Below are 14,037 nucleotides of genomic sequence, written 5' to 3' on the forward strand. Positions count from 1 at the left end.
CATCTAGGCCACAAAAATGGGAAGCACAAATACTGGACGGGAGATACACTTCTGGGCAGTGGTATATGTGAAAGGGATCTTGGAGTAAGAGTGGACTGTAAACTAAATATGAACAGTCAGTGTGATGCAGTGGCAAAAAAGACTAATTCAATCTTGGGTTGTATCAAAGGAGCCATAGCGTCGAAATTGCAGGAGGTCATAGCCCCTCTCTATACTGCCTTGGTCAGGCTGCACCTGGAGTATTGTGTGCAGTTCTGGAGGCCTCACTTCAAAAAGGATGTGGACAAAATCGAGAGGGTGCAGAGGAAAGCGTCGAGGATGATCAGGGGTCTGTAGACTGAGCCCTACGAGGAAAGGCTAAGGGCCTTGGGAATGTTTGGTTTGGAGGAGGTTGAGGGGGGACATGATTGTTCTCTTTAAATATTTGAAAGGCTGTCATTTGGAGGAGGGCAGGGAGCTGTTCCAGTTGGCAGCAGAGGGTAGGACCCGAAACAATGGGCTTAAATTACATGCACAAAGGTACCGGCTGAATATTAGGAAAAACTTTTTCACGGTCAGAATAGTTCAAAAGTGGAATCAGCTGCCTAGCAAGGTAGTGAGCTCCCCTTCACTGACAGTTTTCAAGAAGAGGCTGGATGAATATTTGTCAGAATCATTCCTGAAATAAACCCAGCTATGCGCAACCGATTCCAGGAGGACCCATGATGAAGGAAGTTAAAATTCCCCAGTTCAGCGGGCGGGGGGGGGGTGCATTCGCACCTGGAAAAGATAAGGGACAGAAGGGGAGGACCATCCCCCTCTAGGTAAGAGCAGCGACCACCAGAACCCATCTCACCAAAGGGGTGGCCAAAAGGGACTCCTTCCCCCAACAGACTCATAGAGTAGGAGGTTAAAATTCCCTGGAGGGGGGCACATTCGCACCTGGAAGTTGTGGTTGGTAAGGCAGCACCATGAACTCACTTGGCTTGGCCCCTGAGGCTGGGGGCACCAGACACTGGGGTGGGGTCAGAGCCCGGAGCAACCACCCAAGCACCTCCCTTTGGGAAAAGGGGTTTAAAATAGTTTAAATTCAGAGTCGCAATGGAGCCGAAAGCAATAGTCAAATGCTCGTTCGCTTTTTAAGAAAAGTTTACTTAAAAAAAAAAAAGTACAAGGAGTTCCTACAAAACAAAACAAATGGATCCCCTACATCTTGCGGCTGCAAAGTACAAACTTGGGTCATGCTAGTAACAGAGATCCTTCTCCATGACCCTAGAAAGGAAATCACCTGAGCTATTGACCAATAATAGTTTCTCAGTTTCCCGGGCTTTCATTGAGATAAGGCCATTGGCTCTCTGCCAGGTTTCCCTTCCAGGTCAATACAAACAACAGCACCCTGGGTAAACACATTAAGCCCATAATGAACGAATATCAGATGTTGCAGCCTATATCCCAACACTTCCCAGCCAAGACAGGTGCTGTAAAGAGGAGCCACAGAGACTGGGATGGGGTCAGAGCCCTGATACCCCCAGACAGCTGCTGGTGGGAGGGGGCAAAGGTTCCAAGGGGGGGATTCCTGGATCTTCAATGCCCAAGGACCAGTGAGGGGTAGCCCAGCAGGGGGAGGTTGACCTTTACGAAGGCCAATTGATCCACTAGGGCTGGGTCCAGTCGTGAGCAGCGGGCATGTAGGAGGTCTGCCAGGTGGGAGAATACCTGCTCGCTCTGGACACTGGTGGGTGGGCAGGAGAGGAGGTTCATGGCCACAGATGACAAGTCTGGCCAGATGGCAGCTTTGCATACCCAGTACTCCAGGGGATTGGAGTCAGGGGGCTCGGGAGGCTCAGTGAGGTATTCTCGCACCATCACCTCCACCGAGTCCTTCACAAGGGCATGCTTGGCCTCCCCGATGACGCCAACCTCCCAGCTCACCACTGAGGACCAGTAGAGGAGGGGGTCCTTGTTGGGTGGGCTCTCATCGCCTGGAGCACTGGGCTGATCTGCCTCCTCCTCCGCCAACAATCCCTCTTCCATGCCCTCTTCCCTCTGGCCAGATCGTTTTGCCTGGAACCTCCGTATCTCTCCACAGAGGTCCTGCTTCCATTGCTGGAGTTCAGCATTCCGCATGGCTATGCTGCCCTTTATACGGGGGTCACAGATGCAGGCCAGTCTGTACACCCCCTCTTGGCAGAGAGGATGCAAGCGGGTGGCCATGCCTGCCTGCAACCTCCTCACCAAGTCCCTGACGCTGGGGAGCAGAGCTTCCCCCTGCTCCAGTTCTTTGGCCAGCGCCCGGTCCAACCCGCGGATTAGGGGGATGGCTTGCCCCAGGCTGGTCGTGTAGGAGCAGAGGAAATCGGTAGTGTCCTGAAAAGGCTTCAGGACACGGACCATTTGGGAGAGGGCCAGCCAGTCTATGGAGCTAATGCTGAGCTTCTCTTTCCCCTGCAAAATGGGCACAGAGGACATGATATCCTGCACCATGTTTCTTTGCTCCACCAGACGAGCGATCATTACATATGTGGAGTTCCAACGGGTGGGCATGTCTTCCAAGAGCTGGTGCTCGGGATTCCCCTCCTCCCCCTGCCTCTCATGCAGCTTGCGAGAAGAATTAATGCAGCTGGAAAAGTGGGCAGCCAGACGCCGGCAACTGTCCAACAAGGTGCGCGTGTCCAATGTTCCCTGGTCCCAGGTGGGCTTGATGGTGCTACCCAGCCCAAGAGCATCCCTCATGACCAGGTGCAGCTTGTGCGCCAGGCAGACAATGCCCTCAAGGGACACGGCTTTCAGGGCTGCCTCCATGTTTCTACTGGTGTCCGTGACCATGTAGCCACGGACAACATCGCCTGCGGGTGCCCACTCCCTCAGTCCAGCCTTGATCACAGCAGCAACGTTACTCCCTGTGTGGTCCTCTTCCATCCACCGTGCCTGGAGCAGAACCACTCTGTAGCCCGGTGGCAGGGTTGGCCCCTCCTCCCGGGGCCGTGATTTTACCCTGGTGGTCCAGAGATCCTCCGGTTGCCACCAGTGGGCAGTGAGGGCGAGGAAGCTTTGGTCGCAAAGGTTCACCGTAAAGTGCACGGGCCGCCCTTGTGCTTTGGCCAACTGGTTCCTGATCATATCTGCCACACAGTTGTTGAGCGCAGGCAAGACTCGTCGGCCAACAGTCCGCTGCGAGGGCATTGTGAACCAGGGGGCAAAATAACGCAGCGCCCGGCGAAAGCCCACACCCTCCAACACGGACAAAGGTAGTCCGTCCAGAGCTATCATCTCAGACAGTACACGAGTACCCGCCTCCTGCGCCCTCCCCCTGAATTTTTTGCTTCGCATAGATGACTCCGAAGGCACAACCTCCTGAAGGGTAGCCTGCCTGGAAGTTCCACTCCCACCCACAGCACCCTCAGTGTGCATCTTCTTCCTCGGGGTGGACTCCCATTCCCCTCCCCCTTCTCCCTGCTCAGAAGCCCTCTTCATCCCCCTGCTGGATGGTACTCCTTGCTCTGCAGGCAACAAACATGGGTGATGCCTCTGTAGATGCCTGCGGAGGACACTGGACGACAGGTGCTTGGGGTCCAAGCCCCTACGCACCAGAGCATTGCAGGCCCGGCAATATGCCGAACAGGGGTCATTGGGGAGGATTAGGAAGTGCTGCCAAACTGTGGGATTGAAACGGCGACCGAGAGTTGGTGGGTCAAGAGCAGGATGGAACCTTAACTGCTGAGGTGTGGGGCTGGGCCAGGCGGAGAGAGTGAGGAGTGGACTGCAGGCAGGTTCAGGGGCAGCCCCAAAAGGTTGGTGTGTGGAGGAGCTGGATATTTCTCCAAGACCCCCCGATGCACCCTGAGATCCTTCCTCCTCCTCTTCCTCCAAAAGTCCACACTCCAGACATTTATATGGCTTTTCCCCTGTGTGAATTGTTTCAGGGGAAGTGAAGCATCCACTATGACTGAAGGTTTTTCCACACTCCAGGCATTTATATGGCTTTTCTCCATTATAGATTCTTTGATGGGAAATAAGGTTTTCCTTCTGAGTGAGACTTTTTCTGCTGTTCAGCCATTTATTCATTTTCTTTCTGTTATGGATTTTCCAGTCTATATTAATATCCGATTTTTCAGGGAATTTCACCCCACTTGCTGGGCACTCATTTCTATTGACTTGTTTGTACTTTTCTTGAAGTTGAGGAATTTCATGAGAACCATCGAGCTGTAAAAGACCAGAAGTATTCCTCCTCTCAGGCGGCTGTATTCCCTCCTCCTTCTTTGGACCATCACAATATTCAGCGTTCTCTTTCACATTTAAACACGTGTCTCCTTTTCCCGTTACCGGAAGCTCAGATTTTTCATCTGCCGACTGCCACATGCCTCCTGCTGAAAGAAAGAGAAGCCCGGTGTGATCATAGGACACTGGCCCTACCTATCTCTGTCAAAGTGTTCTTCTTGGCTTTACAATGCTGATTTTTGCACTCTGTGTACACTCAGGTGTTAAGATCTCACCATCTGTAGCTAGTTCTCCTGCTCTCTTTCTCAATTCCTTCTAAATTCCAAGCTATGTTGAAAGAGCTGCCAATTGTACAGTTACGAACATTGCCCAGAAGGACAAAAGAGAATATGCAATGGAGACTTCTTGCCTCAAAGTGACCGAGTGGTTTTAAGTTTCTCTTTTCCTGCCTGGGTAAACTTGGAGGGGGGGGGGGTGGCTGGGGGGGGGCTTGTGGGGAGAAGTTCACCCTTTGAGAGGGAGGGTCAGATACTCATGCTTTAACATACACAAGAGAGCGTCTGAAGAGAGGTGGACAGCTAGAAAGAGAATATAATCTTTAAAACAGAGTTTACTATTCCTGAAATCCGAGTCCTCTAGGTCCAATAACCTCTTGCTTTGACCTCACAGCAGAATGGTTGCTTCCTTGGAAATGCCTCCCCATTGGCTCGGGGCTGGCTCAAGTGGTTTTGTGCCCTCGACCCCTGCCCTCTGAACCCCCTGCCAGGTTGCAGGGAGGCAAGCAGCGAGGGATGGCAGAGAAGAAGAGGGCCCCCTGCCCCCACCACCTCCACCTGAGGGAGGGAATTAGTAAGCAGGATCCCCACTGGCTGCCTGAGACAGTCCTCAAATGTGATAGACGGGCAGCCAGGCGTGGCAGTGATGGTGACTGGGCAACTGGCGTGAGAGGCACAGAGCTGACTTGTGCCCTCCAACTGGTGCCCAGGGAAGTTGCCTAGGGCAGGCTGGCAGCTGAGGGCCAGCCCTGCACCTGTGGGGGCTGATTCTCCTACCAAAAGTGGGTTATCCATTGACGGTCTGCAAGCCGGACAGTGACAGCAGAGAGCAAATCCAAGTTGTAAAAAGGAGAAAGAGGGAAAGGGCTGGAGAGAGAAGAACTCCTTGTTGGGGTCTAGTAACTTCAGACCAGGACCCACAGAGTAAATCCCTCGTTCACTGTTGTAAAAACAAGGGCGGGTTTCTGATGCTATTAAAGAGGGTCTCTGTTTCAGAAAAGCTGACTGTATGGAGGCAACTCGAAGAAGAAAGGGGACTAAGAAGGATAAAATCCCCTTGTTGAGGTCTAGCAACTTGAGACTACTGCCAGCAGTGGAGATACTCATTCCCTGTGGCAAAACACGGGCTTGTGGGGTCTTTCCCCCTCTGTTCTCCCTGTAAGAGATTAAAAGACTTTTCTTCCCATCCTCCAAAGGCCCCCACAGATACAATTAAGAAGCAGGGTTGCCCCCCCCCCCCGCAAGATTTCGGCCGAGCACGTCCTGTCTTCTTTTTTTAGCAATTAAACGTGCGAAGAAAGCAGGGATGGGGGAAAAGCTGGGCCACACTTACATTCAGAAAGAGAAGCCACCCAGGAGAGTGAAAGTTCATTCTCCCAATTTACCTCGATTTCCCCACCAGCAGGAAAAGAGGCAGCTGCAACTCTTGCATCTCCTCAGAAGGGGGGAGCCTTCCTGCCTCCCACAAGAAGCGGCGCTTCACCTGGAGTCGGTGGTGCACCAGAGCTCTCTCTGGACCAGCCCGACTGTCCTTCCAGTGCCATCAGCTGTCGCTCTGTGCCACCCCCTTTCTCTTTGCTAGGGCCCCTGCAGAGCAGCCCTTTCCCTGGTAATGCCGCTATGGAAAACAGGGCTGCTTTGGGCCTAACCGATGCCGAGAGTCTTGCCAAGCTTGCTTGGCAAAATCTTTGGGAAAGCACTGGCCAGGAAAAGAATGGTCCTGTTCTGAGAGACAATTCAGAGCCTGGTATCTGTGCCAGGTACCCTGAGACTGCTAAGAAGGGAAGCTGAGGCACCCTAAGCTGACCTGGCCGAGTAACATTCCCTCTTCTCGGCTCCTGGGGGACGGGCAGTGCTGGTTTAGCTGCAGAGTCTCAAGTCCTCGTGTCACGCGGCCGCTTGGCTTTACAATATCTCCTCGAGGCCTGGAAACTCCGCACTTCTGTCAAGCATGTTTAGATGCTAGCTTTATTGTTTTTGTATCCTGTACGCATGCTTTCTAAGCCAGTATTTTATTCAATAATTAATAAACGAATTATCTTACAACTGGGTGGTGTTTCATTGGTTCAATCGCTTCCGTCTGAAGACAGTGTCTAGGCCAACCTGGCCTGTGCTACCTTCATAGACTTTTGGTTCAGTTCCCCTTGCTGTCTCTCAAGTACAGTCCGGTGAGGCCTGGGGCTTGGTTCCCACCCCAGTGCCAGGACTTCAGAGGGAACCTGGTGGAAGCTACAGAGTTGTGGGACAGGTAGACTCCAGGTAGACTCACACACACACACCCCGACCTGTGAACCCCGATTAGGAATTTTGAGAAACTAAATCGGTTTCCTGATTGGCCAACAGCTGTTAATTGAAAGAGGCTAATCCTAACTGGGGTTTAAAGCAGGTTGGGAAAACCAGGGTTTTCTCTGCAAGATGCTGAATGTCACACTGGTATGCTGTCTTGCTGGCAAATCTCTTATGTGCCAGGCCCTTGAGAATCACTTAGACCCTGCTCTGTTGTTGTTGTTGGGGGGGGGGGCATTAAATATGTTCCTATGAGAGCTGTCTGGCGTTGTTTCTGGTCTCGTGTCTGCAGTAAAGCACAAGCTTTGCTTTGCAGGCACAATGTCCCAGGATCAACACCTGCCATTTCCAGTTAAAGGGACTTCAAGGTTAGCAGGGCTGGGAAACACAGAGAGCCACTGCCTCTGAGTGGACAATACTTGTCATAAGTGGTCTGACTCGCAAACAGGAAGTTGCCTGTTTTCATAGATCCAGGGTTTACACTAGCACTATTTCACCATTCACAACCAGCCAAGCTCTTTGGAGAAAAAGCTCAAAGTGTAAGGAGAAACAAGCCTCTCAAATCCACCAGCCCTTGGAAGGACACAGGCACCACACAGTCCCATGACAGATCAAAGCAGCTACCTGCCAATTCCTCCTCTTCATTAGAGCCCAGAAGAAACTTTTCTTCCTCCTCCTCCAGCCAGGATATGAGGTCTGGTTTGGCAATCTGAGGTCCTTTTATCAGGGAAAAAACCCACAAAATTATAACTCTTCTGGGTGCACCTAAATCCATCAATTGCAAGCCATTTTTGACTGCCCCTCCAGAAAGAAAAGGTAAGCACCAAGGTGTGCCAGCACCAAGTCATTACTGACCCACGGGGGGACGTCGCATCACAACATTTTCTGGGCAGACTTTTGTTACGGGGTGGTTTGCCACTGCCTTCCCCAGTCATCTACCCTTTACCCCCAGGAAACTGGGTACTCATTTTACCGACCTCGGAAGGACGGAAGGCCAAGTCAACCTTGAGCCGGCTACCTGAACCCGGCTTCTGCCAGGATCGAACTCAGGCCATGAGCACAGCTTGGGCTGCAGTACTTCGGCTTACCACTCTGCGCCACGGGGCCCTCCAGGAACAGGTAAGAAATAGGGGTGGAATACAATAGAGGACCAAGAGTCACTCATCTGGCACTGGCAATTCTGTGCCTGCTCCCTGCCAAGCTGAGATTGAAGTGTCAGCTGAGAACTAAGTTAGTGGCAGAGAAGCTAGCAGAGTTCCCTACACCGCCACATCTCAGCCCGGGTAAGGCAATGCCCAGATGGGAGGGAAGCCCCTGCTTAGAACACCCCACCTTCTCCAGACCAAGAATCACTGAGCAGATGGTTGTTGTGGGTTTTCCGGGCTGGATAGCCGTGGTCTTGGCATTGTAGTTCCTGACGTTTCGCCAGCAGCTGTGGCTGGCATCTTCAGAGGTGTAGCACCAAAAGACAGAGATCTCTCAGTGTCACAGTGACACTGAGAGATCTCTGTCCTTTTGTGCCACAGCTGCTGGCGAAACGTCAGGAACTACAATGCCAAGACCACGGCTATACAGCCCAGAAAATCCGCAACAACCATCATTCTCCGGCCGTGAAAGCCTTCGACAATATATTAAATCACTGAGCAGCTCTTCTGATTCCCTCTCAAGTGGTCCAGACACAGGATTGCTAGGCAGGGGCTCCCTTCCCACAAGGAGAACTCACAACTCCCCCCACATCAGAAGAAGGATCAGAGAGAGTGGCAGAGATCAGCCACTGGGCCCAGGGCAGACAGCCTGCTTACAGCCTTCCTCATTTAGGACTTCCTCACAGCCACTCCTTACAAAAAGAAGGAGGCAGCCCAGGAGAAAGGGACCCTCACCCAGAGAGGCCACATGGCCAAAATTCTCCAGCATGACTTCCTTGTACAGGGCTCTCTGGGCTGGGCTCAGCAGGCTCCACTCCCCTTTACTGAAATACACAGCCACCTCTTCAAAGGACACCAGACCCTGGAAGGAGAAAGAGAGGAATGCATTTCTTTATGTTGCCTGAGAGGCGGTCCGTGAGAAAGAAAACCCAAAGGGCTTGCGTGGCACAGTGTTTACAAGTACGGACTAGGACCTGGGTCTACCGAGTTCTCAGCCTAACCCACCTGACAAGGTTGTTGTTTTGAGGATTAAGGGGAGAAGAATGATGTGAAAAGCCACTTTGGGTTCTTCATCAGGGAGAAAAGCAGGATATAAATTTTTTAAAAATAAGCAAATCAGAGATGGTAAAACCAAAGTGGAACCAAGATGAGGGGAGAAGAGCTCCATGGGGACATTTGGCTCCCAGAGGGGCTGTCCTCATTTGCAAGGAGCAAGCGGCCTCGTGGGACACGGAGGGGGGGGGGTGTTGTACCATTTTTCCACCTTCCAAGTGGGCAGCCTCGACATCTTCCAGCACCAGAACCAAGAAGCCTGATTGGTTGAGCCTTCCAGCAGAGAAGGAGCCCTTCCTGCCATCCCCTGCACACCTTCCAAACGACACCCCCCTCCCCCTCCAGTACCTGAGCTGGATGCATGGCTGGCCTTTTCCCGTCACCATGTGGATGAGAAGCCATCAAGAGCGTCTCTTCCGTGCTGCCTGGAAGATAGAAAGAGGGCGAGAAACTGATTTCTACAGGGCTAGAGTGAACCTCTCCGTGGAATGGGTTCAGGGCACAATTTTCTTTTGATCTAGGAAGGCTTCATAGCGTTTGTCTTCACATCTCCCCTCTACCACCACCACCACCACAGGGGAGTTCCCTATGCATCTGCCCCACCCCACGCAAAGAACATTAGTCCTGCTGGCGGAAAGTTGCTGCCCCCTGTCTCTTCTTTGCCAAGATGCTTCTCTGTGGCAGGAGGATTCTAACTAGGGCTGCAAGTCCAGGCTGGGAAATTCCTGGAGATTTGGGGGCGGAGCCTAGGGCTGCTGGGATTTGGGGAGGGAGATGAGGGGCCTCAGGAGGGCTATAATGTAGCGGAGTCCCCTATCTACAGCAGCCATATTCTGCAGGGAACTGATCTCTGTTGTCTGGACTGGAGATCAATTGTAATTCCAGGAACTCTCCAGTCCCCACCAGGAGGTTGGCAAGCCTAACTTTAGCATCCCAAAACGTGCTCCTCCATGAGCCGTCTCAAGCAAAGCTGCTTTGAATCCACATATGGAAAAAGCAGGGGGAAATGCCTGAAGTTCATGGCCTCTGCTCCACCAGTCCCGGGCTCTGCCTGCTCATTCTCCCACACAGATGAACCAGGTCTGACACTCGGATTTATACATAGGCCAGACGGGTGCTCTTTCTCTTGGCTGCTGACCCCAAAGAGATCCTGCTCCTGTGCTTAATAATTATCTGCGGGAGCTTGGAGGGAGAAGCCCCCTTTACACATGCCCGGTGGTAAAGAAAAGCCGCCCCTAAAGCAGAGGAGTGACCAGGATGATAAAACAGAATGAGGGGCAAGGGGCTGGGGGAGAGGGCCGCGTAAGGCGTTTTCCACAGGGAGAAAGGCTCGGAGCGGCCAATACAGTGTGGCAGCACGGGGGCTTTCACATGGCACATTTCCCTACATCTCCCCTGCCCCACTTTCCCAGTGCCCACTCCACCCATCTGCCACGTCATAGGGTTTGTTTCAGTTGGTTTTAAAAATTAGGAACCATCTATCACTATATTGGTATACCATTATATATGCGAATGAAGTTGTCTGTATTCTCTCTCAGCTTTCACTTCTTTTTTTAAAAAAAGTGGGTCTCTAGCCCCTTTTGTTGTAGAGCAATGAGACTGGCTTTTTAAAAAAATGAAAGTTGGGAATTCTGCCAGCCTGACAGACACCTGGTTATAACCAGTCAGCTGCCATTTTTTAAAAAAGAAATCCCCCTTCCTTTTGCAGGGGAGGAAGTAGCTGCCATGGAGACAAAGGCAGGGGGCAGGATTAGGAAAACCCAAACTTTCCCATCTACAAGGCAGCCATTCTGCCTTCAATGTGAACTTGAACAGGCCGGGGAAAGCTCAGAGAAAACCCAAAAACCCTCAAAAGTTGCATGATGGTGCAATAATTTATTTTTTAAAAGTGCTTTGAACCAAGGGCAAACAGCTCACTTGGAAACATCTAACACAACTGCATCAGTCCCCAAAGGACTGAAACTGAGCAGGATTAACTAAGCAAGAGGACTGCTGAAGGAAGCAGCCCCTCCAGTCCGTCCTTCAGCCCCCCTCCTGCACCTGCTCCATCCTGCTCCCCCAACCACAAATTCAACCCTCAGGCCTCCCCCGCCCCCCATCCCCACCCCTTCACTCCCTCTGCTGCTGCCCCTCCTTCACAAATGCGCATTTATGGAACCTGAAACCACTTGCCCCCCACCCATCCCCGCCCGCATCCAGCCCCTGAAGGTGTCAGCTGCAGATTCTGCACTCAGGCGGCCTCGGAAAGGAGGCAGGAAGGGCAGCCCCTGAGGGGGGAGGTTGAGAATTGGAGGGAGGGGGGGCTGCTATCCTGGCTTCCCCCTTCCTTTCTCTCCGCTTGAATCTTGCAGGGCAGCCCCCACCCCCGTCTAGCCCCTCCTAAGTCTCTCTAAGCTCACCAGATCCTTCCCAGGTCCAGCCATTGAGGGGGGGGGGTGGGGGGGGGACAGGAAACGGCTTCCCCGCTTCCCTTCCCAGGACTGCACAAAAGCTCCGCCGATTTCCAGTTTCTAACCACCCAGCCAGACTCGAACATCCTTTGTCTTCTGCCGGACTCCTGCAGGAAGGGGTGGGGCCACGGGCGGTCTGCAGCGTGGCTGAGGAGCCCCTTCCAAGAAGGCCCGTCCGGTCGCCCCCCCCTCTCTCGCGCACACACCGTCCAGACCCGGAGGAAGCAAAGGCCTTAGATGGCTGCGGCCAGCCTGGTGCGAGGGCTTGTCCGGGAAGGTGCTGAAGCACCCAGCTTGCCTCCCCTGTTCAGCCGGGGAATGGCCGGCTGCGTGGCCGACACTGAGGCAGGGAGGGCCCGACAAAAGACGGACGTATTAGACAGACACAGGAGGCGAGCCGCCATCCAGAGCGGGTAGACGAACCCCCAGGCCAACGCGCAGGGCCCGCCGTTTCCACGTAAATAACGCTGTTGCCAAACTCCAGGTGGGGCCTGGAGAGCTCCTGAAATCACGGCAGGTCCCTCAGGCCACAGAGCTCGGGGCTTCCCCTGGAGGAAATGGCTGCTGGGGGGGGGGCGGCGGGGTCCTACGGCATTACTCCCCGCTGAGCTGCCTCCTCTTGCCAAGCCCCGCCCTCCCTATCTCCAGGAATTCCCCGACCCAGAGGTGGCAACCCCAGGAAAGGAGCCAGTGGGATACAATAAGGTCCCCTCAAAGGGCCGTCTTACTTGGGGCTCCTTTAAACCTCCCCCCCCCCCCCCCCCAGCCTCCAGGAGAGACCCGCCTCCCTCCCCGGGCAGGACCTTTTATACGCTCCCTCCAAGCCCCGCCTCCTCCACCCCCATTGGCTTCTGCCTTTCCCTCCGTTGACTCCCGGCCCAATCCCGAGGCTTGGCGGTTGCCTGGGAAACTGAGGCCTGCGGGAAAATGGGCAGCCGGGAGGCCTGAGGGAAAGGCTGGCTCGAGGCCTACTGCAGGCCTCAGGCCTGGGCTCCTGATAATCCCCCTTGCCCAGAAAGGGCCCGTTAGAGATTGGGAGGGTGAGAATTAGCCACGTCCTTGGATCAGGAAAGGGACAAAAAAAGGCTCTTCAGTAACCCCAAAGGGCCAGGACATCCCAAGAGAGGGAAAGGGCTCAGATAAAGAGACGCAGCAGCAGGAAATCCAGGGAGCTGAAGGAGCTCAGAGCAAGGGGATGACCATGGAAGGGGGGAAAAAACTGATGGGGCCTGAACTGTGAACTGGCTAAGACGGCAAGGGTCTTAACAGCAACAATGAGCGCAAGTGGTTATCTGTCTAATTCAAATAAACCCACATTTAAATAAACCCACCTACTTCTCTACTCTAGATCCAAGCTAAGCTTCCTCAGTTTCTCAAATAGAATCATAGGGTTGGGACCTCTAGGGTCATCTAGTCCAACCCCTGCACAATGCAGGAAATGCACAACTACCCGCTCCCAACTGCCCCGGTGACCCCTGCTTCACGCCCAGAAGATGGCAAAACGCCTCCAGGATCAATCCGCTTGCATAATATCTTCACAGTTCTCGGGGCCTCTCAGTAGATCCCAAGAATATTCTCCATAGAAATTCTGAACACGCCACCTTCCTCCCCACTCACCCCACCCAGCCCTGGACCTTTCCTTGGGTCGAGGTGGTACCCCGCTCCTCGTGGCAAGGAGAGAGACTTGTAATAATTCCCCACATTTTTGTTTAATACCCAGTCTTGTTTCCAAGAGACAAAATCCGTGTCTCATCATATCCATCTTGCCTCAACAGGGGCCTCCTCTGATTGCACTTTTGCACATAGTTACTCAGAGGCACTGTGGCTGTGCCATGCTGGTTCTTACACCTTCTCGGGATTGCTTGTCAGTCTGAGCGCTGACTTGCTCTCGAGCTGTGGCACCACACACCAGAGGACCCTGGAATCCTAAGCAAAGTTACTCCCTTCTTAGACCATTGAACCAGTAGGCTTAGAAAGGCGTAACACTGTTTAGGGGCGCACTGCACGGCAACCTCTTTTTGTTCCTAAGGTGGTGCATGCACACAGTTCTTGAGGAAGGCCTCTTACATGTGAAGAAAGCTCAGTTACAGTTCTGGGTCTGGGTTCTATTAGGCCTCTTCAAGTGAACAGAATTCTGCTGTAACTTTCCTCTGCGGCTTCCAAGCATCCTTTACTCGGCTGGCACAGTCAGTCTCTTGCATTGGGAGTCTCTTGCATTGGCACCAGAACAGCAAGCTGGGAGTCCCAAAACTGGCCACCTTGCTTCAGGATGCAGCAACAAACGTAGGGAACTGGACCTTCCAGGCAGAGAGTAGCTCGACAGCACCCCCCTGCTTTTTGCAACGGCAGCAAAGGTTTGCTCAGGGGAAGCCAGGCAGAGCTGGGGAGAGTGGGAAAAGGCTCCCCCTGGGAAAAAACACAGCGGGTTTAGCCAGTTCCCCGACCTACCAGGGCCTGTGTGTGGAGTAGTGGTTAGACTGCCGGAGTAGGATCCAGGAGGGCTGAGGAGGCAGAGCCCTCCCCAGGCTGGCGGGGCTCTCAACCCTGACTCCTGGCAAGTAAGTGAAGGGGAGGGCAAGGCGAGTACAGGCCTCCGGAGGCCTCAGACCTCCTTAGAGCAGGCAGAGTCTG

The 14,037-nt window shown here is 53.4% G+C and overlaps 2 protein-coding genes across 3 annotated transcripts in view; both read right to left on the reverse strand.

The window, feature by feature from the left end:
• LOC129328463 (zinc finger protein 420-like) overlaps positions 1 to 14,037 on the reverse strand; it is a 262,738-nt gene that overhangs the window by 58,365 nt on the left and 190,336 nt on the right. The window lies entirely within an intron of this gene.
• LOC129328444 (zinc finger BED domain-containing protein 4-like) lies at positions 1,163 to 9,472 on the reverse strand. Its single transcript, XM_054977510.1, has 3 exons — positions 9,305 to 9,472; positions 7,383 to 7,475; positions 1,163 to 4,346 (listed from the first exon to the last, which is right to left on the reverse strand). The coding sequence occupies exon 3, from the start codon at positions 4,336 to 4,338 to the stop codon at positions 1,564 to 1,566; it is 2,775 nt and encodes a 924-aa protein (XP_054833485.1). The 5' UTR covers positions 4,339 to 4,346; positions 7,383 to 7,475; positions 9,305 to 9,472; the 3' UTR covers positions 1,163 to 1,563.

Source organism: Eublepharis macularius, chromosome 4, assembly GCF_028583425.1.
Source record: "Eublepharis macularius isolate TG4126 chromosome 4, MPM_Emac_v1.0, whole genome shotgun sequence".
In the NCBI taxonomy this organism is placed as follows: domain Eukaryota; kingdom Metazoa; phylum Chordata; class Lepidosauria; order Squamata; family Eublepharidae; genus Eublepharis; species Eublepharis macularius.